General features: G+C 42.6%; 1 protein-coding gene across 3 annotated transcripts; it reads left to right on the top strand.

Annotated features, from left to right (window-relative positions):
• The first annotated feature begins 2,625 nt into the window (after nucleotides 1–2,625).
• eml2 (EMAP like 2) lies at nucleotides 2,626–25,027 on the top strand. 3 transcript variants are annotated; one of them, XM_024442193.2, is made up of 23 exons: nucleotides 2,631–2,808; nucleotides 12,618–12,824; nucleotides 13,380–13,512; nucleotides 13,745–13,849; nucleotides 17,638–17,660; nucleotides 18,344–18,473; nucleotides 19,190–19,339; nucleotides 20,200–20,269; nucleotides 20,428–20,442; nucleotides 20,588–20,698; nucleotides 20,891–20,986; nucleotides 21,222–21,356; nucleotides 21,444–21,543; nucleotides 21,727–21,881; nucleotides 22,136–22,261; nucleotides 22,446–22,577; nucleotides 22,806–22,873; nucleotides 23,067–23,155; nucleotides 23,343–23,440; nucleotides 23,535–23,622; nucleotides 23,711–23,806; nucleotides 24,226–24,356; nucleotides 24,531–25,027. In XM_024442193.2, the coding sequence occupies exons 1-23, from the start codon at nucleotides 2,736–2,738 to the stop codon at nucleotides 24,654–24,656; spliced, it is 2,457 nt and encodes an 818-aa protein (XP_024297961.1). In that variant the 5' UTR covers nucleotides 2,631–2,735; the 3' UTR covers nucleotides 24,657–25,027. The 3 variants fall into 3 exon arrangements, with proteins under 3 accessions (XP_024297962.1, XP_024297961.1, XP_024297964.1); XM_024442194.2 differs by lacking the exon at nucleotides 20,428–20,442 and having other exon boundaries at nucleotides 2,626–2,808; XM_024442196.2 differs by lacking the exons at nucleotides 2,631–2,808; nucleotides 12,618–12,824; nucleotides 13,380–13,512; nucleotides 13,745–13,849 and adding an exon at nucleotides 14,895–15,024.
• Nucleotides 25,028–25,159: the final 132 nt, after the last annotated feature.

The following is a 25,159-nucleotide window of genomic DNA, read 5'->3' as shown; positions in this document are numbered from 1 at the left end:
ACCACAATCTGTTTTCTTTCTAGACGATACTGAAAACAAAATGCATGGCGAACTGGGAGCTGTGAACTGGGTATATAGTCTACTGTGTGTAATGCTGAAGGCTTGATGCATGGCAAGATGTACTAGTAGTGATGACTTGTTGAGTAGTTATAGATATCACTGAAAACCCCTTTAGTAATAATAGATTTTGTTTGCCTGGTGGTATTGTGAAAGTGGGGTGTAATTTGTCTTGATCACCCAATGAGGCACTACTCTTAATATTCATTCTTCCTTTTTCTTCAAGGATACAGATGTTCTTCTAAGGGATACCCTAGAGACAGCAAGGTGATGCGAACACCAAACATTTAAAGGCACCGTTTCTCTCCCTAGTGTAATTAGGATGGATGAAAGACCGCATTAACCCTTAAAGAACTACGGTTGTGTGATGGCCTGGATGAAGAGGAAAATATTCTCCTCAAGAAACCATTCATGTAACAGAGAGATGAGATGTTCTATGTGACAAGAAGAAAATGACTGTCATTGCCTCTTTTTAGGAGCAGGAGTGAAGCCATTTTTGAGGAGTGGTCAAACCTTGTTTTTGTCTGCTGTCTTAATTGTTAATTGTGTTATGTTTAGTAAAGATGCTGTAGAAGTCACCCGAGTCTCTGATCTCTGTACTGCAGCTGGTATAACTTAATGTTCAAAGCACATTCAGCTTGTCAGTATGTCTATTTGGTATATTCTGTCTCCATTCTCATGAGGAAAGTAAATAGCATTATAAATCAGGATAGGTAGTACCTGTGTGTGTGTGTGTGTATATATATATGCTCAATGAAATAATATAAATACAAAAGGTATAACATTTATCAACACAATTTTAACAGTACATGACATACATAACAAGTCGGTTCACTGCAACACAATATGTAGCTTGTCTCAAATATAGCATGAAGCAAAAAGTGTTACAACACATCTGCTGGTACTTTATATAATATTTCATACGATCTTCAAAAATGAAATCTATTTGTATTCAACGTGTGGCTTGCGCAAATATGTGTGTTTGGATTCAGTGTACGACTGTCAAACCTCAGACAAAAACAAGTGGGCGTGGTCGAACGTTGTGCCCAGCCCCGGATTGCACACTCCAGTCATGTTTTTATTTTTTTATTTTAATTTGACTAGGTATTGGAGTTTATCTTAGACTCCTTTATGGGCTAGTTTCTACAGCCACACATTAAATTCCAATGGCATAGAGATTCTCCATCGAGCATGTTTTCTAGTCCAGTAGTATTCATTTGAGTCTGGAAAACCAGCCCTATAAAAGATGAAAACAAAGTTTATTGTTGTGCTATTAACAGTAGTAGTAAATCAGGAGGAATAGAAAGTATAAAACAGGTTCAGAACAAAACACAGAAACATTTAACATCTACAGCTCACATTGGAGAATCCCATTCCATCTCTACTGCTGTACTTGGTTGGAGGAGGCAAGATCAGGTGGGACCATTCTAGCCAATGTTTAGGGCAGATACGCGTGTGATCAACAGGCACAACTGTTTCCACTAGTTACCTGTCACAATGTCAAAATATCGCGGCTATATCGTAGAAGTTCAAATTCATGACAACTAAAATGTGCTGTTTGGCTTTAATTCAAGGTTAGCGTTAGGCATAAAGTTAGCTTGGTTACGGTTAGATTTATTAAAATCACATTTTAAGAAGAGAAATTGTAGAAATAGGCGGGGTTTATGACTTTGTGGCTATGGTAACTAGTGACGACCGGGCAATACTCCGACATAAAAAAATGTTTTCTTAAAGTTGCCGTGTCCTACTTATATCAGTACACCCGTAACAACATAATTATTTTTAAAAAACGTATATTTGATCAAATAAGCCATTACATTTATTTTGACACAAACTCATCGCTTGGTAAGCGAAAAACACAACAAACCCCACCTTCTAGAGAAAACAGATTTTGCGCCAAGTTATCCCCTCATTCTCCACATTGAATACTCCCAAATTGTCCTTTGAGGTAGTTATGTTTCTATGCAGTATCAAATAAGGGTGCGTTCGTAAATTCACTCTGGAGCGCTCAGGGCGCGCTCTTAAATTCAGAGCTTTGTCAGATTGTCCGTTAGTAAATTCAGAGCGTTTCGCCCTCGGAGCGTGGCCGAGGAGGAGGGTTGATCCGAGCGTTCTGACCTCACAACTGCAGTCAAGCGCCCAAGCTAACTGGCTAAAGTTAGCTAGCTTGCTAGCTACTTCCAGACATAAATGAGAGGACACCTCACTCTGACCATTGTACATAACGTTACCCTAGCAGAGCTGTTTTCATGTTATCCAGAGCGTTGGTGAGTGTAACTGTGCTGCTGGCAACAATTTGATTAATCTTTTTTTCCCAACGTTACTGACACCGGTCATATTCAACTGGTGTTGAGCGTTCGTAAATTCATCAGTTAAAGCCTGCGCTCTAGCACACTCAGACGAGAGTGCTCTGAAATCGGAGTAGATAGCCAGAGCGAATTTACGAACGCGTCCTAACTGTCACGTGCCACCCCCCTCACCTCCGAATGGTTGGCAAACTCAATGGTGAGGCTGTTGCTATAGTAACAGATACGGAGAGCAGACGGTAGTCTGGCTGGTGAGCGACAAACAGCGAAAGGTGTTGAGGGTTTCTGGATGTGGAGAAGTGGGGTGGAAAGGCGTGTGGATAAGGAGGCTGCAAGAAAGGGGAAGTGACGGGTCTGCTTGAAAAGAAAGAAATGTCGGAGAGGATCGCTTCATCATGTGGGAACCTTTATGATACCACTTCACTCCTTCTCCAGTACTGCAATGGTGAGTTCACCTTTGACTGGTGGCATCTAAGTCGACCGGTTTTGATATGAACCGTGGCACACGGTGGTGGGACTAAGGTTTTCATGCACCTGTTTGCAGGTTTCATACCAGTCTACACGAAACAGAGATGTGCCTCGAGCTACAGATTGTTGAATAGAATGTTAGCTTGCATCGTTAGAATGATCTAGGATCTATCCATCCATCATAGAGCAGGCTGTCATGAACTTCATGTTCACTCACTGTTTTTTTGTGATTGATAGGTGTAACCCAGAGCCATTTATTTAGAAACATATATGGCTCTGGTGTCGTCCTGCCAACCCTCTTTGACTATATGTAAAACATTATCCGGCTGGGGGGGAAACAGATAGGCTATCTCTATGATATTTAATAGCGGAACTATTTGCATATTATGGTTTCACTGTTTCAGATTAAGTTGAATTGCCTTCGAGAGGAGAGTGGCAGATGAAGTACACTGTTGTGGCTTCATCTCGCTGTGTTGTAAATTAGAGAATGGTGTTCACTTTTTGAGGAGCAGCAGGGGCTGGACATGACTGTAAAGAGCAATCATAACATTACAGCATAATCAAAGAAAAGCTGATGCAATGATGCTGTAACTGGCCACATCACAAGACCAGGTTCATGCATGTCCACTGTGTGAGAAGAAAACAAACAACACACTATCGGTAATGTCTTATTCGGTAAAGTATTTATTTATATTTTATGCACCCATGCTATCCAATACATTTTCACATAGTTCACAAATCCACTTATGCATCAACGCCTCGTTTGCCATGTAAGCAGTGTGTGAGTGTAGCATACCTTGCAAGGTATTCAATGAACAAAAATCTGTGCAACTCAGAGGTTCTGTGTATTGGGCTACATGTAGGTCTACATATAGCCTATAAGTAGAAGATAGCCTACTATAAAATCATATTCAGTGACAGGTGGACAGACATGGAGAGAGACATGTCATCTGTTCAAATGGCCAGGCTGTCCTGACCCTGTAAGTCTGGGTAGATATTTCTCATGGCAGAGTCTGGTATGCCCAGTACCCAGTCTGGTATGCCCAGTCCTGCCAGGGTCTCCCATGGCCAATGCCTACCCAGCTAGCACATAATGTTCTAAGAACCATATGTTTCTTAGAGCTTGGTGAGTGTGTGGTTGTCCGATGGTTATTTTGAATACAACCTTCCCACAACTTTCTGGGAATGGCGCAGGATAGTTGCTTGGCTTTGAACATTCTCAGCATATTTAAGTAAATTGACCTAAACAAAATCATTATTTTCTTGGTATTTCATTACTTTGACAAGAACGTTTTCTAAAATATCAAATATGGTTACATCTAATTTCAATGTTTATAATGTTCTAGCCTCTTGCGAACCATCCTGACCTCGCGAGCTTACATTATGTTTCGCTACACGGATGCAGTCTGGCCACGACAAGAGTCAAACCGTTTGAGCCCCTCCCTTCTATCCACCGTATGGCCGGACCAATCAGCATCCTCTAATAATCTGTGGATCGAGAACCCAATACTCGTTGTTGTCGCCGTTAGTCGCCCTTCATGGAGGACCAGATCAGAGAGGTTGTGAAACTGGGGATCACTGCTTGGGATCCATGGACGTTGCCAGGTTTTCAGTAACCCAGTGTCTTGGTTGCTGAACAACAAGTGGTGGAATATGCTGGCATCAACAGTGTATGGAGAACATCATGAGGATTGTTGTGGAGGAGGTTCATGTTACATGCAAATGGTAACTATACATAATTTGATATTAATTAAGTCCACGCTATGTTGAACATTAATTGGACTCCTAGCTAGCTAACTAGCTAGCTAGTAGTGCATAAGTAAAAATTAAATGCTTGAAAATGTCCAACATATCTGAGAATATATTTTTATCCTAGAAAACAATGAGATGGTACCTTTACAATTGGTGTACCATGATATAATTCTTTTAAATTATATTTTTGAAATATCATAGTTCTTTTGTCATGTCTATTGCATTAACTAATATGTATTTATCATTGTCGTTATTACACTTTTTTGAATTTGTATTAAGAGATGTCCCAGACTGTTTAATTCCTGACCACATCATTAGTGGTTCGCCTGATGTGAAGAGGAGCTCGCTGCTTGTCTCTGTGTCACAAATCGTGGACATATTCATCATGTTTGGTGACATCACTGACATTGCCACCAGTGTCAGCAATATGTCCAGGGGCCAACCTCTACCGAGGAAGCATCTCCCATGCCGTATGCCAGGTTGCAATTTTTCTTTTACTCAGAGAAAAGCAAGGAAGAACCATCAGGGAGAAAACAAGGGAGCAAGGAAGAAAACATCATGACTTGGTAGTGGATTCAGTGCCAGTGTTGCAAAATGTTTAGTCTGTTGCAAAACGTTTTGCAACAAACTGTTTACTCCAATGTAAATTCTATTGGACATTCTATTCTGGACATTCATTGGACATTCTATTCAATTTGACATAAACAGGTAGGTCCCTCCCCATTTCGTTCCGTCTGCTCTGTTTGCTTCCATTTGGTTTTTAAATGGTAAACTGTTCCCGTAATGAATACACCCAAGTCTAGTGAGGAGGACCACAAATAAACAACATACAGGCAAACATGAGGCAAAACTCAGCTTTGGCTTCTTCCTGTCCAACATGTAGGGAGATGTTTTTGTGGTTATACACTGTAGCTCTGTTGTTCTACAAGGCCTATGGTCATAGCCAATATGCCTACAGTACCCTTCTACTGATCTTGCAAGTCATTGCCACTCTTTCCCTTCTGTTGGCACACAGTCTTACCTGGAACAGGTTCTAGAATGTGAAGGGAAGGAATATCCCTCTTGACTTACACCTGGAACTCCTCAGCGTCTTGAAGTCATTTTTGAAGGACCTGGGTCTAAACATGACTGAGCAAGCAACAGACAGGATTAGCAAGTCCATTGTTGTCGAGGACATGTTGGACACCACAGACGCTGAGTTCGAGGCATCAAAGTCCAGTGGCATCCATCATGCTGGTCGCCAGACCGGGGACATTCTAGCCTTTGTGGAGGTTGTCAGGGAGGCAGAGCTGTTAAAACCCAACCAGGCAGAGAGTTCACAGCATTCCCTGGTTTAAACAGAAACATTCTCTCTAAAGTGAAGTACAGTGAGATGTTCCCGTTTGATTTGAAACAGCTTAGGTGCCAGGCTAGCTGGGGATGTGGTTGGTTTAATCTGACCGTCTAACCCCGTCTAAGATATCGACAGTGATTGGGAGTTAAGGAGCAGGAGTAGGATAAATACACTGTTGTCACTGTGAATATTTCTTATTGATTTGTATTTATCAGTACAACTGTTTATCTGCTATTATCTGTATAACTTTCCATGTATCATTGTTCTTTGATTTATGCTTCTTGATTAATTGATAATAAAAAAATCCATCATGTTAAATTGAAATTCAACAACATCGCTGACAGTTATGATGGTTTGCATTTGATCAAGGAACAACATGCAGATAGTAACAAATGCACATTTTTGAGCAGTCAATCAATTTTTATCTGCTATAGAACAACAATGTCCGCAGCTAAAATGCCCCCCCCCATTTTGCAGAATTTCTCTTGCGTGTTGTAATCTGAATGCTGAAAGGTTTTTGACAATGTAGACACTGATTCTGTACCTGGAACATATACATTCACCAATAATAGTAATTATGACAGCCTGAATTTCGGGAAAGTTCTCAAAAGAAGACCTGTGTCATATCTGATGTTTTTGAAAATAGTGTAGAAACACTGCAGCGTTTCCAGATGTAATATTTTTTTCAAAAATCATCTTAGCTAACACTATCCACCCCGACCAACTACCCTAATTTCGTTTTTGCAGAAGTAACCTTCTGTCTTATGTACAGTGCCTTCAGAAAGTATTCACACCCCTTTACTTTTTCCACATTTGTTTGTGTTACAGCCTGAATTGAAAATGTATTACATTTAGATTACACACAATATCCCATAATGTCAAAGTGGAATTATGTTTCTCGATTTTATTTACAAATGTAATAAATGAAAAGCTGAAATGTCTTCAGTCAATAAGTACTTAACCCCTTTGTTATGGCCTAAAATACGTTGAGGAGTAAAAATGTGCTTAACAAGTCACATAATACGTTGCATGGACTCACTCTGTGTACAATAATAGTGTTTAAAATGATTTTTGAATGACTAGTACCTCATTTCTGTACCCCACACATACGATTATCTGTATGGTCCCTCAGTCGAGCAGTGAATTTCAAACCGATTCAACCACCAAGACCATGGAGGATTTCCGATGCCTCGCAAAGAATGGCATCTATTGGTAGATTGGTAAAACAACTAAACAGACGTTGAATATCACTGAGCATGGTAAAGTTATTAATTACACTTTGGATGGTGTATCAATACACTCAGTCACTACAAAGATACAGGCATCCTTCCGAACTCAGGTGCCAGAGAGGAAGGAAACCACTCAGAGATTTCACCATGAGGCCAATAGTGACTTTAAAACAGTTACAGAGTTTAATGGCTGTGATAGAATAATTGTAGTTACTCCACAATGCTAACCTAATTCACAGAGTGAAAAGAAGGAAGCCTGTACAGAATACAAATATTTCAAAACATGCATACTGTTTGCAACAAGACACCAATGTAATACTGCAACAAATGTGGCAAAGTAATTACTTTTTTTCCTGAATAGAAAGTGTTATGTTTGGGGCAAATCCAATACTACACATTTCTGAGTACCACTCTCCATATTTTCAAGCATAGTTGTGGTTGCATCATGTTATGGGTATGCTTGTAGTCGTTAAGGACTGGGGAGTTTTTCAGGATATTAAAAGAAACGTAATGGACCTTTAGCACAGGCAAAATCCTAGAGGAGAAGCTGGTTCGGTATGCTTTCCACCAGACACTGGGAGATGAATTCACCTTTCAGCAGGACAATAACCTATAACACAAGGCCAAATATGCACTGGAGTTGCTTACCAAGAAGACTGTGAATGTTCCTGAGTGGCCGAGTTACAGTTTTGACTTAAATCTGGTTGAAATTCTATGTCAAGACCTGCAAAACACTTTGGGACTATATCAACAGTGCACTAATCAAACAAATGCCAAAATATCACTTTTGAGTTTTCCTTTAGGTGTGTTGTCCCGTGTCCACTAATTGGCCACACCTGATCTTTAATGATTGCTAGTCTCTTTCAAAATGGTGTCTGTTTGAAAATACTAAAATGAACAGCTTTGTATGCTTTAAAAAACATGGTATGCTAGCTACATCCTGGTGGCTCAGTTGACTAATTCCTATGGCTAGAGAACAGAAGATTATAGGTTTAAATCTCACTGATACCATGTTGCTATAAAAAAAGAAATGTTTGCATAAATAATGCCAAAGGAAATGAATTTCCATGTGTCCTATCTGTGCTCGAAGTTCACTTTTTTTCTTACCTCATAAGCTAGCAGTGTTATCAAAAGTCCTATTGAAAAAAGGAAGTTTAATTAAGTTAAACCTCCACATAATCTATCATTTCTGTTCTCAGAGCATTAATAATTTTTAAAAAAATTGTCACATACATGATGTTTTATTGTCACATACACCAGATAGGTGCAGTGAAATAAAGGAACCAGATTAAAACACTCAGAACCTCACAGCAACCTAAAAGTAAACATTCCCAGAAGAGGAAAAACATTTGAAAAAGGATCAGTTTTACCAGGTCATGAAACATATGGCTTCATTCCTGCAACCAGTGTGAAACCAAAAACATATGTTCCCACGACTTCCAAAGAACCAAATGTGCTAGCTGGGTAGCCTGGATGTGCTGCAGACTTAGGATCGGTTCCAGGCTGCAGATCACCCCAGACGGTGGAATACAGAGGGGAGCAGCTCAGCTTCTCTGCCAAAGGGAGGTAGAATTGACTTTGGAGCCATCTTGGTCAGGGTTGACCTTTACTGTAGATTGGTTGCTGCCTTTGTGTCTGTGACCAAAGCTCTAGTCTGGACTCTGAATTGTTTGGTGCTGGTGGTGACAGAAACAGTTTAGCTCCTACAGTCACTATAGGTTAAGTACTTTAACAGCTGAGATAGCAATTGTGTACAGGTGTATTTTATCCCACAACAAGCTATTGATTATCATGAATGCAAACAATAGATAGTAAAAGGCTTGCAAAGGTAAATACACTTTAACTTGTGACCATCTGGCCCATTTGTGTTATTGACTGCCTCAGACTGCGTGCAACAACCATGGCTCATCTGTCATGAAATCTAATACCTACAGGTCAGTGTTTAGGTGTATTAACCATTGACTCAACATGGTGTAACAACAGGTGGTACGATCCCCTCTCTAAGGTTTGCTCACATTGTTACTCATGTAGACCCTGGTCCCAGTGGTGCGTGTGTGTGTGTTATTGATAGAGAAGACCTCAGTGACTTCCTTGGAGATGAAGGCAGGGGGCTGAATTGTGTTTGTCATTCTGTCATCGATATTATGTACAGTATGATTCCAGCCATGCCATGGTGTGCCTGATGTGAGCACATCTCTCTCTCTCTCTCTCTCTCTCTGCGCATGTGCGTGGGTGCATTTGTGTGTCATGAATGGAGGAGACTCGGATTCCACCCACTGCAGTCTCACTTCCTGGTTGTGCCTGGCTGTTTCTGCAGCGGTGTAAATGTCTGGCCCCCAGCCAAGCCAGCCTCAGGCTGCATCCACTGCTGCTGACCACTGTGGAGGCAGGACTGCCGGGAGTAGTGTCCTGTTACAAACAGTGACTTGCCTGTCTCTTTGTGAGCCGCATGTACTTCTAGAAAGGAGGAGGAGAATAAGTAGAAGGAGGGGGGGTTGGTCCAGGGAGAGAGAGGCAGAACAGGCACTGGCTGTAGAGGAGACGAGGGGAAAACCCTACATCAGAAAGAAGCTCAGATTTGGCATCCCGGGACCCCCCAAGAGAGCTAAGGAGAGGAGAGCAGGCTGTCAGACTGACTGAGTGACTGGCTGACTGGCTGAGTGACTGAGCATGACAGGTAGGGAAAGGCAAGCAGACTCCAGAGCCCAATGAATATTTCAGCAGGCTTTGCTTTTCGCCCTGACCTCCATTGTCCTCTCGCATCACACAGGGGTTCATCCCTCTCCACCTTACGCCATAGAGCTAACCTTCCCTCCTCCCCTCCCATTCCCTCTCTCCTCTCCCCATTTAGTCATTTTCATATTATATCATTAGTAGCCATGCTTTTTTTTTTTTTAACACAGCTGCCACCTGCTTTAACTGTGCTAGCTATAGCTGTCCTTTGCCTGTGCTGTGTCATCTGCTGGAGGCAATAAAGAGAAAGTTATTGAGTACGCATCATAAGCCTGCAGTCTGTTCTGTTGGACAGCTACTGCGTGTAAAGTGCGAGGGGGGAGGTTGTTTCATTAACAAAGTAATGGGATGGCATTCCTGTGGAAACATTGTTTAAAAATTAGGTAGGTTTAAATGAATGAATGATCACACTTAATTACTTCATTACCAGAAACAATTCAATCATTTTTTTTTTTGTTTGACATGGGGATGGGTGGAGTAAACCCCCGTAGATGTAGTTGTTTTGTACCTTGGCCGTTCAGAGGCAGTGTAATTGACATTTGCTGCAGAGGCGATTGAAATCTTATCAATGCTTTTACTCAGCAGATTTCAAATTGTGACCAAGGTTATAAAAGCACGGCATGGTTAATTGACAGCGTCAGCCAAGTAAATAGGTATTTGTTTATGTTGGTCGGAGTATCCAGTATGCATAGTCACTTTAAATTTACATTCATGTACATACAACCTCAATTGGGCCGACCAACCAGTGCTCCCGCACATTGGCTAACCGGCCTATCTGCATTTTGTCTCACCACCCACCAACCCCTCTTTTACGCTACTGCTACTCTCTGTTCATCATATATGCATAGTCACTTTAACCATATCTACATGTACATACTACCTCAATCAGCCTGACTAACCGGTGTCTGTATGTAGCCTCGCTACTTTTATAGCCTCGCTACTGTATATAGCCTCGCTACTGTCTTTTTACTGTTGTTTTATTTCTTTACTTACCTATTGTTCACCTAACACCTTTTTTGCACTATTGGTTAGAGCCTGTAAGTAAGCATTTCACTGTAATACCTGTTGTATTCGGCGCACATGACAAATAAAATTTGATTTGAGTTTGACATGTTCTTTCATTTCCCCTCCTGCTGAATCAAAAACATCTAACAGATATTGGGATTTTTAAAGTCAAACTCTCAACTATGCCCAATTTGAATGTGGGTTCTCCCACAATCTTTCTGCCTGAGAGATGAGGTAATTGGTTCTACTGGGTCAGGCATGTTACAGGCAGAGTAAATAGGCATGTCAGTCAGGGCAGCATTATACTAAGAAATCCTGTTGGTAGTACTGCATATCCTTCTCCAAAGACACATTCATCTAACAATGGTTCTTGGTCATTTGAATGGCATCAGTGTTGTAAAGTACTTGAGTAAATATACTTTAAGGTACTACAGTACTTAAGTAGTTTTTTGGGGTATCTGTATTTTACTTTACTATTGATACTTTACTATTGCAACTTTTATTTTTACTTCACTACGTTCCTAATGAAAAGAATGTACTTTTTACGCAATACATTTTCCCTGACACCTAAATGTACTTACATTCTGACAGGAAAATTGTACAATTCACACACTGATCGAGAGAACATCCCTGGTCATCCCTACTGCCTCTGATCTGTCGGACTCACTACACACAAATGCTTCGTTTGCTGGAGTGTGCCCCTGGCTATCTGTCAATAAAAATAAAATAAAAATTGTGCCGTCTGGTTTGCTTAATATAAGGAACTTGAAATGATTTATACTTTTACTTTTGATATTTAAGTACATTTTAGCAGTTCCATTTACTTTTGATGCTTAAGTATATTTAAAACCAAATACTTTTAGACTTTTACTCAAGTAGTATTTTACAGGGTGACTTTCATCTTTACTTGAGTCATTTTCTATTAAGGTATCTTTACTTTTACTCAAGTATAACAATTGAGTACTTTTCCCACCATTGAATGGGATATGATGATAACAAGCACTGGAATTTTGCCAAGTGGCAAACAGTCGTCAACTCAACATTATAATGTATGTACAGCATTCTGTTACATTGTCAGAATTGTCAGACCTTTCAGTTACAGGGCATCCTATCTGATATTGCACAGTTAAGCATTTGAGCTGGAACAGAGGATTAAATTGGACAGCCACATGATGCCATCCCAGTGAAGGACGAGAGGTTAGGGTCTAGCTGGCGACGGTGCATAATTGACGTCAGAACTGAGGTCATTGTTTTCGCACTATCCACTGAATATTTTTAAAGTAAGATGCGCGACATGGTTCAACGCGCTAATCAAATCAGCACAATATACTTTTTCAAATTGCCGCCGCCATGGAGCTAGAACTAGGGTCAGGTATGATGTGCTACTGACAACACATAAAAAAGTAAAGTCTTCAAAACGGGGTTGGCCTCAATTTTGTTTCAAGTAAATACTGCTTTTAATTAATGTCAGAACTGCACTGTCATTTTTGTTCTTTGCTGTAGGAATTTAAGACCAACATATTGTTTGTCAAGGAAGTAGCCTAGTGTAATCTTTATTAGCAAAAACGAACACATAAAGCTTGGAGAATTATGCAAATTCCTGCTTTTGTACTGGGTGAACAACAAAACATCTTTGTTCCATCCCCCTGACTCTGTCTCTGTCCGTTTTTCCTTCTCCCTCTCTCTCCTCTCTCCCCCTCCCTCTAACCCCCACTCTCTCTCCCTGTCTCCCAGATGACAATGTGTCTGCGGGCAGCACCATGGAGGTGGACGACCGCCTGTCCCACCTGGAGCAGCGTGTCCAGTTGCAAGAGGATGAGATCCAGCTGCTGAAGGCTGCACTGGCCGACGCGCTGCGCAGACTGGGCGGCTGTGAGGAGCTGACTCAGCCTGGGGCCGGAGCGGGGGGGAGGAGGCCTACCGTGGCCGCACCCACCAAGGGTGAGGAGCTGGGAGCCTGGGACCACGTTAGACCACTGTAGTCTCGTCAACGTACAGTACTAGCTGTAATAGGAGAGGAGAGTCAGGAAGCTTCTACTGAGGAGGTTGCATTATAAACCTGATGCACAAGGCGTGGAGAGTGTTAGTTGCCAGCCAGGGGGAATTGTTTTAAGATGGTCATACCCAGGATAATTTAGCCATTTGATTTGGAATTGTAGGACCCCTTAAGGTATCAAACACACATATGTATATATATATACAAAAATGATTTGATTTAAACATTTAATTTGGCCCAAAGAAATGCATTGAATAAAGAAAGTCAAAAATATATCATTTAAGGAAGTTTGTTCTGAAGTATCTGTCCTATTTCTGAGAGATATAAGAAATATCACTATACAGTTTATATATTTTTAAATGTATTTAAAGCTTGCAATGGAGAGATACACCATGTACTGTATGTGGTTTTTGGTAAGAATTTGCATTGTCGAATTGGAAAAACTTCAACAACAAAGGTCTGTTTACTGAACCATTCTTCTCTCCCTCTTTTGATGCCAGTGCGCCAACTCTTGCAAGCCTTACCATCCAAGCCTCTCACTCTCAGCAATGGTTATGTCCAGCAGAAACAGATGGGGGGATACCCTTCCTCCCCCTCTTCTCCCAAAAAGGAAGTGTTGCAGTCCATCAAAAGGTAAGACATCCAAATGTGTGGATCTAATACTGTTTTTCTTGGTATCCTTCTATTGTGCATTTCCAAGCCCATCCTTAGGGTGGCAGTGTGGCGTTGAATCTACAGTCTGCACGGCAAACCTATGACCGGAGACATTTCATATCCCTCTCAATATCCTTGTTCACTCTTCACCCTCCCCCTCTTTCCACCTCTCGTCTTTTTCCTCTCCCTCTCACCTATTCTCCCCCACTAGGAAGAGCATGTCGACGGAGCGTCTGTCCACGGTCAGGAGAGAGATGGTGTCTGACAGCAGAAGCAGAACCACCTCGTCAAGCAGCTCCACATGTGGCAGGAGCAGGTGATTGTCTGATACAGCACAGACACCGCTAACCCCCTAAACACAGACACTGACACAGCAAACACTCCTGCTCCATCTGACTGAGAGAGCATAGAGCATCCATGCATACCGTATACATCTGTGAAGTCTACCCAACATCTGAGAATGGGTATACAGCTCATCTCTGATCTCTGAGGAAAATATCAAGACAGCTCGTCACGTCCTGAGCAGCCGTAACTGCCTCACTTGCCAGATAAAATACCCTTTCTATCTCCCTGTTCGATCAGACAGGTGACATATGGTGTGGGTCTGTGTTCTTCTCAGCTATTCCTCGGGCTGACATTGTATTCTGAGAGTAGAGGTGCCATGGTCTCAGGGGTTTTTGTTGACGTCCAATTTAGGGCACTGATCAGTAGACCGATCGTTGTTTTTAACCTCTCGCTGTTCAGATCAGATGACAAATGATCCTTAAACACTTGTGTGAATGCACCACTGATGCATTGCCGTGTAACACCGTGGTGTTGTATTTCTACGGAGAGAGCAGGTGAATGGACGCTGGATGTTTGACTGGCTTGAATCATTTAGACCCCTGTATGTGTAATGTCTAGGGAGGAGAGGAGACGGGTGGAGGTCATCTGACCTCTCTGTCGTCTACATACATATAGAAATTCAGATCTACTGATGTGTTTAACTTGTACTTCCAGAATTTTAGTCCGGTGCAGTGTTATGTAGGCTACTGTATTTAACAGAATCAGTCGCTTAATAAAGGAAGATGGAACATTGTATTCACAGTCAAATGCATGGATGGTTGCTTGTACCAAACAGAAACGCCCCACACCTGCTCATTGTTTGAATAGTAGATAACAAGATCTGATTGTTTTTATGGAGGTGCTATTAAGCTTTGAAAGACAGATGGATACAGTCAGTCCGTCCACTCCCTCTTCCCTCAATGAGCTCACTCTGCTGAGGGTGTCACATTTCAGGGGCTTAGGTAACGGAGGTGTGGTTACTGAGCAGAAGGGAGGTCCAGCAGAGTCAGGAAGTGCCTCCCCATTGGTGGAAAAAGTGCCCAGACTCCGGACACAGCTAAAGTTAACTGAATCAACAAGGAAGCCTGTTAGTTGTCGACAGGGTTCTGTTGTGTGAACTGCGTTGCTGTTACCTAACGGAAAAGTTACCATGAAGAGATCACCCAGGTAAATGAATACGTAAACATTTTGCAGGTGATTGTTTGACAAGCCATTTTGGGTCGATGGGTAGTTTAATCCAACAGGAAGCAGTAACTGTTTTTATCTTATGTAGGACCTTTTGATGAGTTATCTTTCAATGGGGTTTGGGGAGGGGCAGCAAAGAAACAAGGCCAGAATGATGCAAAGACCCATTTGTGATTTACAACAAACTAAAGCCATAGATGACACATGACTACGAAATCAAAAGAAATGCAAGTAACGTTTCTTTCGTACTGTACAAAGACCTGTCCATTGTATCGTCTCTTTAAGAAGATAAGTGTTTGCATGGGGGAGCTTTGCTCTGGGGAACCCAAGGGAGCATTCTGTCTTCTCCCTAGGGTTCTCAGCTGTAAGTATTGGCCATCAGCTGGGATCATGTGCACGGCAATTCCGACGCACTGTTTTAACGTTTAGAAACGTTCATTCTCGCTTGCGATACAGTTTTAGAAACTCTACTCTCACATCAAATTCATTTCACAAATACAACAATATACACTTACTGTACGCTGTTTTAACCATTTGTAACAGTTGCAACCCACTGTATTTTTCAGTTCAAACACTATTCTGGCGTCCTCCTTCCGTTACTCACAGGTGTTCGGATGCGTGCTAGATAGCTAATTAGCGCAGGTAGTCGCCTCTGTCTTCAGGAAACAAGCGCCGTGTGGGAACCCTAGCCACAAAGGTGTGTAGTTAATTTTAACCTTTTGTTTAAAATAATAATAATCTCACTCTTATGAAAGATAAGGTCCTTATGCTTCCAAAACTGTACCGCAAGCGATGCATGCTAATGTTCAGACCGAGCGTCGAGGCTCTTGAAACCCTCCCTGAACGGAAGATACCGTTGTGAATATACACTAGGGTTAGCGTCTAGGAATAGGCTAAAGGGAGCTATGTCCCATTCCAGTTTTAGGCAGATCCTTTATAAGTTTGCATTACGGATGTGTGAGTCAATGTTTCATTGGGATTGTGGGTGGATGGGTAGTTTGTTTATCTGAATTACGGATTCCTCTTGCTCTGCAGAATGACTTGATTGGCACTCTTGCTCATCCACATGCATTAAACATCTCGACTGACGCACCCTGATTGCAGACTGGCTTGATGGGATAGCTGAGCCTGAGGAGGAGGAACAGATTGCATGCATTTGAATGGCAAATTTGGTTTGGGGGTCTGAGTGCATGCAAATTCTGATTGAGGAAGAGTGAATGATGTCCTGTTGGACCACTTTTCTATCTCTTGCTCTTTTTAAATGAGATGAAGTAGCAATCTGTACTGAAGTCGACTATGGATCTATTTGCATATTTTTGTTCTCGGCATTCGGGTAGCACCTGGAATTTACTAGGTAGGCCTTATGATGGTAGGTTATAATGGGTACTTTAGTATTTACTTCATAGATTTCAACGGTAACGTTCTACCAAATGGTACAGTATTTCTTGTTTTGATGATTCTTAAAGAAATAAACTGCACTGTCGGAGGCTTTTCAAGCCACCCCATTATTTGTCTCTCTGGCCTTCCTGTTTGCCAGTTGCCATCAAGCCTTGCTTTAATTAGTGGTTTTGGATCTTTCAGCGACTCCCATTGGACACAACAGGGCCTCTCCTCTTTTTGAAAATCCGCATGCAGGGAGACAAACAGGCCTTTATGCGGGTACTTTAAAGAGAGCCCTTCCCCGACTGTCTCTGTGGTTGTCCCACAAATAACCAGGCTCCAGATATAATACACTGTAGTGAATGAATGCTCAGCCAAAGACAGAAACATGAAAGCCTCTCTGTTTACTTGCACTTTATCCCTCATGTTTTCAGTCTGTCGATCTGTATTGGATCTTACTGTGTGCTATGCCCTGCGATTAACCAAACTGGTATTTGCCCAAATGTACCACTAATACGGTGTCTGTTTGAATAGCATGATTTAATGAAACAAGCTGTCAAAGAAAATAATCTGCAGCAGTATTGTAATTGTATCCAGTCTTTCTCCGAATAACCTACTGCTCTATACTCTCGGATTGGTTAAAATGCACAGATTGGCAATTCATGTTCCTCCTAGACTTTTCTCTTATCTTACGCACCATCACTCCTGTGACTGTTGCCATGGTAATCTCAAACTGTCCTAGCTAGGCAACCTTTCAGTGGCTTTGACAGAAACTCATTGCTTTTCAGCTGATGTAGGGGAGTGCTGGAGAGGCCCCCCGACAGGATACTGACTGTCTGTGCTGTCTGTCACTCTCTTGCTCTTTATTTCATTCTCTATCACTCTCGTAACTGGCCTTATTTTCCATGTCATGGCACAGCACCAGTTGTATTTTCTATATCATGAATACAGTATTTTCCCATCTGCATTGTTTGAATACTGTATTTAATGTTTGTTTTCTATATGCTCTACAGTATGAACTACTACTTTTAATATTGCAGGCTATTTGGATAATGCTCACCGGGCATTGTGGCGCAGGTAGATGGGTTCTACTGTAGACAGAAAAGTCTGAGGCATGAAGGATGAGGTCACTGAATAATTTAGTCCATTGCAGCAACACCATGAGTTAAAAACGGCATCTCAGAAAATCACTCTTCTTTTTTTCTCTCGTTTCAGCAAAGAATGCTCCGTCAATGCAGGTACGTCTTAGCACGGCAACAGGCCTGCGTGTGATTCCTTTACCATACCCGGCGCCCTTTTATACCTCACAGTTTGACTGAAGAATACAGTGTACAAGATACTGTAGCAAGATAATTCATTATACTAATTATATGCAAACCCCCCCCCCAATAAGCATTGACCAGTGTACTACATGGAAATCCATGAAACATGTCCAATAAACAACAACCAATAGCCTGTCTGTTATTGTTGGGGCTATTTTCAACAAGCCAATTACCTGCATTTTCCCATGTCCTCTCTGAGTGCTTGGGTAGATGATTAGGGACCGCAGAGCTGCATGCTAAGAGCCAGAGAGGACAGCACACTGCTCCGTTAATGAGCTCAATTGACTCCCGTTATGACAGCAGCCGCAGCACTATAATGCCAACCATAAAGCTTCAGAACCGTTTGAAATTACATACACTGAAGCTATATCTTTTGCCATCATGCTTCAGTGATTCAATGCACAGATCCTGCCTCTTATACGGGTGGTGGAACAGAATTTGTTGGCGTGTTTATGTTCAAAAGACTTACATTTCACTATCTACCGTTCATGCTAGCAAGGAGCGGTATAGATAGGAAGTGTTTCACCATTAAAAAAAAAAAAATTCTCTCTCTCCTGCAAGTTCTTATCTCCCTGTTCTCTCCCCCTCTCCTGTATCAGAGGATGGCTATGTGAGGATGTTCTTGAGGGGTCGGCCAGTCACCATGCACATGCCTGACCAGAAGAGGGACAGCTACAGACTGGACCACAAGGGGACGCTGCCTGAGCACAAGCTCAAACTGCAGTGGGTGTATCCTTCTGACACTGACAAACAGAGAATAGTGCTGCAAGGCATACAGGGGTGTATTCACTACGAACCAAACGGAAAACAAACAGGGTGGAACCTACCTGAACTATTCCAATATAAGCTTGTTTTTGTTGCATTTTTCCCCCAGTTTGATAGGGTTGGAGTAAGGATTACACCCCAGATGAGGCAGGGAAAGCTTGTGGGGGACAATGGCTATTGAAGTATATTTAAGCAATAAGACATATGTATATGACCAATATACCACGGCTAAGGGCGGTTCTTAGGTGCAACGCGGAGTTTGGCCACAAATCCCCGAGGTGCATTATTGCTATTATAAACTGGTTACCATTGTAATCGAACAGTAAAAATACATGTTTTGTCATACCTGTGGTATACGGTCTGATATACCACAGCTTTCAGCCAATCAGTGTTCAGGGCTTGAACCACTCAGTTTATAATGTGCATTTGTGAAAGAACATTTCAGTGTTGCAGTACTGTCATCACAAATGAATATAGTACCACATTACAATTTTTTTTTATAGTTGATTACTCGTGTGTGTGTGTGTGTGTGTGTGTTTATGGCCTCTGGAGAGTAACTCCTTTGATTTGTATTGTACTTACCTCCCATAAGTTCTGAGATGGCATCAGCCTCCTACTGTTCAACAGTATAATTGTTCAGACAGGATTACTGTTGTGGTCCTTAACCCTCGGTTGTCCAGGTATGGGTACAGGGGCAGAGACTGCCGTTCCAACCTCTATCTGCTCCCCACGGGGGAGATAGTCTACTTCAATGCCTCCGTGGTGGTGCTCTACAATGTGGAGGAACAGCAGCAGAGACATTACCTGGGCCACAACGACGATGTCAAATGGTAAGGCTATTTGGTGTGCTTGGTTCAGCAGCTCCCACTACCATAACCTTTTTAGATGACTGGTGTAGGCATACAACTTTTCTTCTGGAATTTTTATTTTCTTCTTCTTAGCCTTAGCTTTGACTCCAGATGGTGACACCCCACTGCATTTAGTGCAGCAATGCACGTCATAAGCTTTGCAAAGGGCAATCTGGAATTTATTTAGCTAAATGTGGTTGCACACTAGATGGCATTCACAGTTTTGTCTGATAATAATCAGCTATCACTTGATTTAAATTGGGGCAAGATAGTTTTGCATTTTCCAAAGGCTTACTGTGCCAAGAGAACTTCCTTGAATGACACATTGATTCAGAATAAATGTTATTTAAACAAGGTCCTGTTCGAGGCTCGGTGTCTCCTGTGCAAACAAAGGTTGGGCTGGTATATGTTAATGTCCTACTTGCACAGTATCATTTTCATACATGTTGGGCTATAGCTAACTGACATACCTGACCAGAATACTCTTTCATTTGTATTGTGGACTGTTTTCAGTGTGGCTATAAATTCTACATTATTATCTTCAAAATGTGCAAATGTGTTCATGAAAGTATTACTTATCATCACAACACTAATGCTTGAAGGGCTTTTCATACCAGTGTATTTGTTGTAGGGCTTATTTGCTTTTTGAAGTATCATTGACAGTTTGTTTATTTCATGAGTCATTAAAGGGCTGAATAAATGAGTTGACTTTGACGGCATTTTAGCCCGTTGTATACAGAGGCGGGGGGGGAACAAACAAGAATTCCCCAGAGGACAGTGGGAAAGGTTAGCTTGGCCTTATGACTCGCCACATCGCTGTGACTGTTCTGTCTTCCCGACAGCTTAGGCATCCATCCAGACATGGTCACCATAGCCACTGGACAAGTCGCCGGAACCTCCAAAGATGGCAAGGTATATTTTTAAAATCAACAATCTTCTTCAATTCTGGAGGAATGACCTCTTATGGGAATTGTACTGTGGTTCACAGTAGTATGTATGTATGACTGCAGTGGTTCCAATTTCTCTCTCAGACCCACTCTTTCTCTCTCTTTCATTCATTTCATTATCAGCTGTTAGAGGGCAAGGTACATTTAAAATCAACAATTTCTGAAGAAATTACCTGTTATATCCTCTTATGGCCATCTTATATTGTATAATATTTATATTTAATTATAGCGCATGACTGCACTGTATCCAATTTCTTTCTCAAACCCACGCTCTCTCTCTCAGATGTTGCCTCCTCATGTGCGTGTGTGGGATTCGGTCAGTCTCAATACCCTGCATGTCATTGGGATGGGCGTGTTTGACCGGGCAGTCACCTGTGTGGCCTTCTCCAAGTCGGTAAGCCGTCCCCAACCTGCTTACAGACCGAACTTTGAGAAGAGAAAGTCAGTCATTCATTAGTACTTTGAAAACATGTTCCATGACAATAGCCGGCATGTATATGTTAAATATCTATAAATTGTCTGAAACGAATAGAGCCATTTATTTACATAGCACGTATGCCTCTGACTAACACCTGTCCTTCAACAGAATGGTGGTGCTCATCTCTGTGCCGTCGACGATGCCAATGACCACATCCTGTCTGTGTGGAACTGGCAGAAGGAGAAACAGCTGGCGGATGTGAAGGTGACGAGGCCTCAGACTAAACTACAGTATGCATGAGGAGAGCTGCTTTCCTTGATATTGCATGGCATATCACTGCAATAAAGACGAGTCATGATTGATCACTGATCATAAATAAAGAAAAGTGAAGGCGTCAGCAGTGTAGGCCTAGGTATGAATAAGTGTCGTAGTCTGTGGCGCAATCAGTCACCATCGTCTGCCAGTTCAGGGGTCTAATTCCTGTTGTCATCCCCTCCAGTGCTCTAATGACTCAGTGCTGGCCGCAGCCTTCCACCCCATGGACGCCAACCTGATCGTCACCTGCGGGAAGTCCCACTTGAACTTCTGGACCATGGACGGAAACACTCTCACCAAGCGCCAGGGGCTGTTTGAGGTCTGTGGATGAGCGAAAGACAACTTAACTTCTGCCTCCTGTTAACTTTTTAAAATTATAACGGAACTGTTAAACCTTTTCTCCCAGAAAAACGAGAAGCCCAAGTACGTGCTGTGTGTGGCCTTTGCTGAGAACGGAGACGCCATCACAGGAGACTCCAGTGGAAACATCTACGTCTGGGCCAAAGGTCTGTTTGAAGACCGTAGCCTTCTCAGCCACTGTAACTTAGTGCTCTGCAACCAGTTGTTCAGTTCACACATCCATTTCTTATATGAAAGCAATTTATTAAGAAAGAAAAGCACACATCGCAGAAGTCCACCTCACGTCCCTCCTTGAAGCATATTAGTTGACAGCGGTTTGTGATTGACAGGTGGGAACCGGATCAGCCAGGTGGTGGCGAAGGCCCACGAGGGCGGGATCTTCTCCCTGTGTGTGCTGAAGGATGGTACACTGGTGTCCGGTGGAGGGAAGGACCGCAGGATGGTGCTCTGGGACCATGACTATAACAAGCAGAGTGAGATGGAGGTGAGAGAAGAGGGTGTGGATGACTCCGAAGGATGAGTAAACCTTATGCAGATAAGGACACGCTGTACTCTTTATGAAAATCGAGACTGCTGAGCTCATAGCTTCCCTCAACTTTTCCCCTTTAGCACATAACGGTTAGCAAGACCAAGCGTTTAACTGTATAGGTGTCCTTTGGGCAGCCGTAATTCTACTTGAGAATGACCGATGAGAGGTATAGTTTTATGCTTGTTGCTGTCGTGTGTCCTCTCTCTCAGGTGCCTGAGGCGTTTGGGCCAGTGAGAGCCGTGACTGAGGGGAAGCAGGGGGAGCTGTTAGTGGGGACCACCAAGAACACCGTCCTTACAGGCTCTTTCCCTGAAACACTCAACCCTATAGTACAGGTACACCACCTGTCAATTGCCAATGGAACATATCAGTAGGAAGTACGGTTTTTACCTGCTTTATAACCCCCATATTTCTCTTCTCTCCCTTCCTCTTTTACCTTTTGTCCTCGTCTGTCTCCATTTTGCTTTTTCTGTACTTTCTCTATCATCTCACCTCTCTCGCCTCCTCTTAACCTCTCAGGGTCACACAGATGAGCTGTGGGGCCTGGACATCCATCCTTCCATGGAGCAGTTTGTGACTTGTGGCCAGGACAAGCAGGTCCACCTATGGGACACCAACTCTCATCAGCCTCTCTGGAGCAAGACCACCGAGGTGCTCAATCTTCCAGCTCTTCTCTGTAGCTACTCTCCTTTTGAATATACACCAGCTTCAAGAAGAGTTGTACTTGCTCCAGATCCGCACTTGGTTACCTTGCTGTAATGACAAAGGCACTTGAAACATCTAGCTTAGTGAATTTACATCAGTCCATAGTAGTTGTCTTGTATGCGATGGGCACCATGCAGCCCTGTTGATCCTCCATGTCTCCCTCTGTTCCTCCAGGACCCAGGGCGCTCTGCAGGGTTCCATCCCAGTGGAGCTGTGCTGGCAGTGGGGACCATGACAGGAAGGTACTTCAGATCCTCACGCACTGGCTTGACGATCATCTCTTATTGGACAGTGAAACGCTAACGGCACAATTCAATTGGACAGGATGAAGGATTTGCTATGTAATTTGATTACATGGTGTCAGTGCAATGACTCCATCCAATAACCTCTCCCTATACTTTCCTCATCCTTATACTTTCCTCATCCTGTCTGTAGGTGGTTGGTGCTGGACACGGACACCCAAGACCTGGTGTACATGCACACTGATGGCAACGAGATAATTTCTAATGTCAAGTACTCCCCAGGTACTGTGCAAGAGTCATTTCCGATATTACAAATCCCGCCTTAAATATACATGTTGTTTAATGGCGCCAATAAGTGAAATCTCAGAAAATGGCTGACCATCTGTCTGAACTGAACGGTACAGGATTGTACAGTGTTCTTATCCACCTCCTCCTACAATCACAACTAACCTAACTCTCCTGCTCTCAGACGGCAACTTCCTAGCCGTGGGTTCCCATGACAACTTTGTTTACATCTATGCCGTGACGGAGAATGGCAAGAAGTACAGCCGCGTGGGGAAATGCACTGTAAGTAATAAAGACAATCCCATGGATGGGAAACTAAATCCCTGTTTTTAAAAACTATTACACTAACATTTTTGTTTATTTATTTTCCTCCTAGGGACACTCCAGTTTTGTCACCCACCTGGATTGGTCCGTCGACAGCCAATACATTGTAACCAACTCAGGAGACTACGAGATCCTATTCTGTGAGTCTGTTTTGTCCAAACGGGTAACTCTTGTCTGTAACTGTAGTGTTGTGGTACATTCTAGCTTCTCTTCTGTTTGTGGTTAAAGGGGAAGCTTCCAGTGGCAAACATGTGACGAGCATGGACCTAGTTCGGAATGTGGAGTGGGCAACCTCCACTTGTGTACTAGGCTTCAGCGTCTTTGGTGAGTCACCACTTCCTGTTTTCACTTGTGATATGGGGTAATGATGGCAAAACCAGACTGTAGCTTTATGAATCCAAGAAATGAAACTTCTATGCGTCATCTGTAACAGAGTTCTTTAAACAGTCGGTTCAGGTCACTCTAGCAATTGGTGATTGTGACAGCAGTCAATCATTTTAAAATGGAGCTGTTAGTCTTTGCAGTTTTATCAAGTGGGAGTCTATATTGTTTCCTGCCTCTGGTTTGGTTCTATCTGGTGGAGTAATAGTGTTTATTTGCATTTACCGTCTACCCATCTTTTGCGGAAGAATGCTTTGAAAGTATAAACACTTAAGTGTGACTTTTTTTTTTTTCACCACGACTGGCAATCACAGTTTACCCAGCTATTGTTTCTTTACCACTACATCGCTGGTTCAATTTAGGTGTTTGGCCCGACGGTGCTGACGGCACAGACATCAACGCCGTGTGCAGGTCACATGACTCCTCCCTGCTGGCCTCTGCTGATGACTTTGGCAAAGTGCACTTGTTCTCCAACCCCTGCTCCCAGCCAAGGGTACGCTTGTTGTCATTTACATCTTATATGCTTTTATATTAGTGTTTTCTCATCCACTTAAATGAACTTGTTTGCATCTAAACAAAGTTAATCATTCAGGGGACATTTTTGACAGAAGTGGATGAATTATTAACCTTCTCTTTGTTTGTCTCCCTTCCTTGTCACGCCATGCAGGCCCCGAGCCATACCTACAGTGGCCACAGCAGCCATGTGACCAACGTTGCCTTTCTCCACGACGACAGTCACCTGATCTCCACCGGCGGGAAGGACACCAGCATCCTCCAGTGGGTGGTTGCCTAGACGACCCTGCTGCATCAGTCTCCACCGTCGCCTCCTGCCCACTAGAGGGCAGCACTTCTGTGCCTATAAAAACACCCACTTTAACCCTCTCCTCTCTGCACTCCTGTTTGTCTGATGGTACTGTCCTGAGGTGCCACTAGGTGGGGCACTGACTTCAGAGAATAAGCATGTCGAGCATATTTAAGAATATTTAAAAACAGTTGTAGCTGCTATTTATGTTGCAAAGGTCTATAGAAGTATATCTGAGTGGCTGTGGTATTCTAATATTAACTGTAATGTGGTGTGGCACCGACAGTAGCACTTGAAACATATTTAGGACTGAGTTTAAGCTGTGCTTTGCCTTCATTTGTTTAATAAAGTTTCTAACCTGATCATGTTTGAATATTCTCTGATACTGTATAGAGCTATCTATCAGAGGCAGTGACTCAAACGGTGTACTGCGACTTTAAAAGGTAGCGCTAAAATAATCATGTTGAATGTAATGTAGAATTGCAAACATTTAG

This window comes from Oncorhynchus tshawytscha, linkage group LG13, assembly GCF_018296145.1.
Source record: "Oncorhynchus tshawytscha isolate Ot180627B linkage group LG13, Otsh_v2.0, whole genome shotgun sequence".
NCBI lineage: Eukaryota > Metazoa > Chordata > Actinopteri > Salmoniformes > Salmonidae > Oncorhynchus > Oncorhynchus tshawytscha.
The sequence above is the reverse complement of the archived record's forward strand: the minus strand, read 5'-3'. Positions and strand labels throughout refer to the sequence as shown.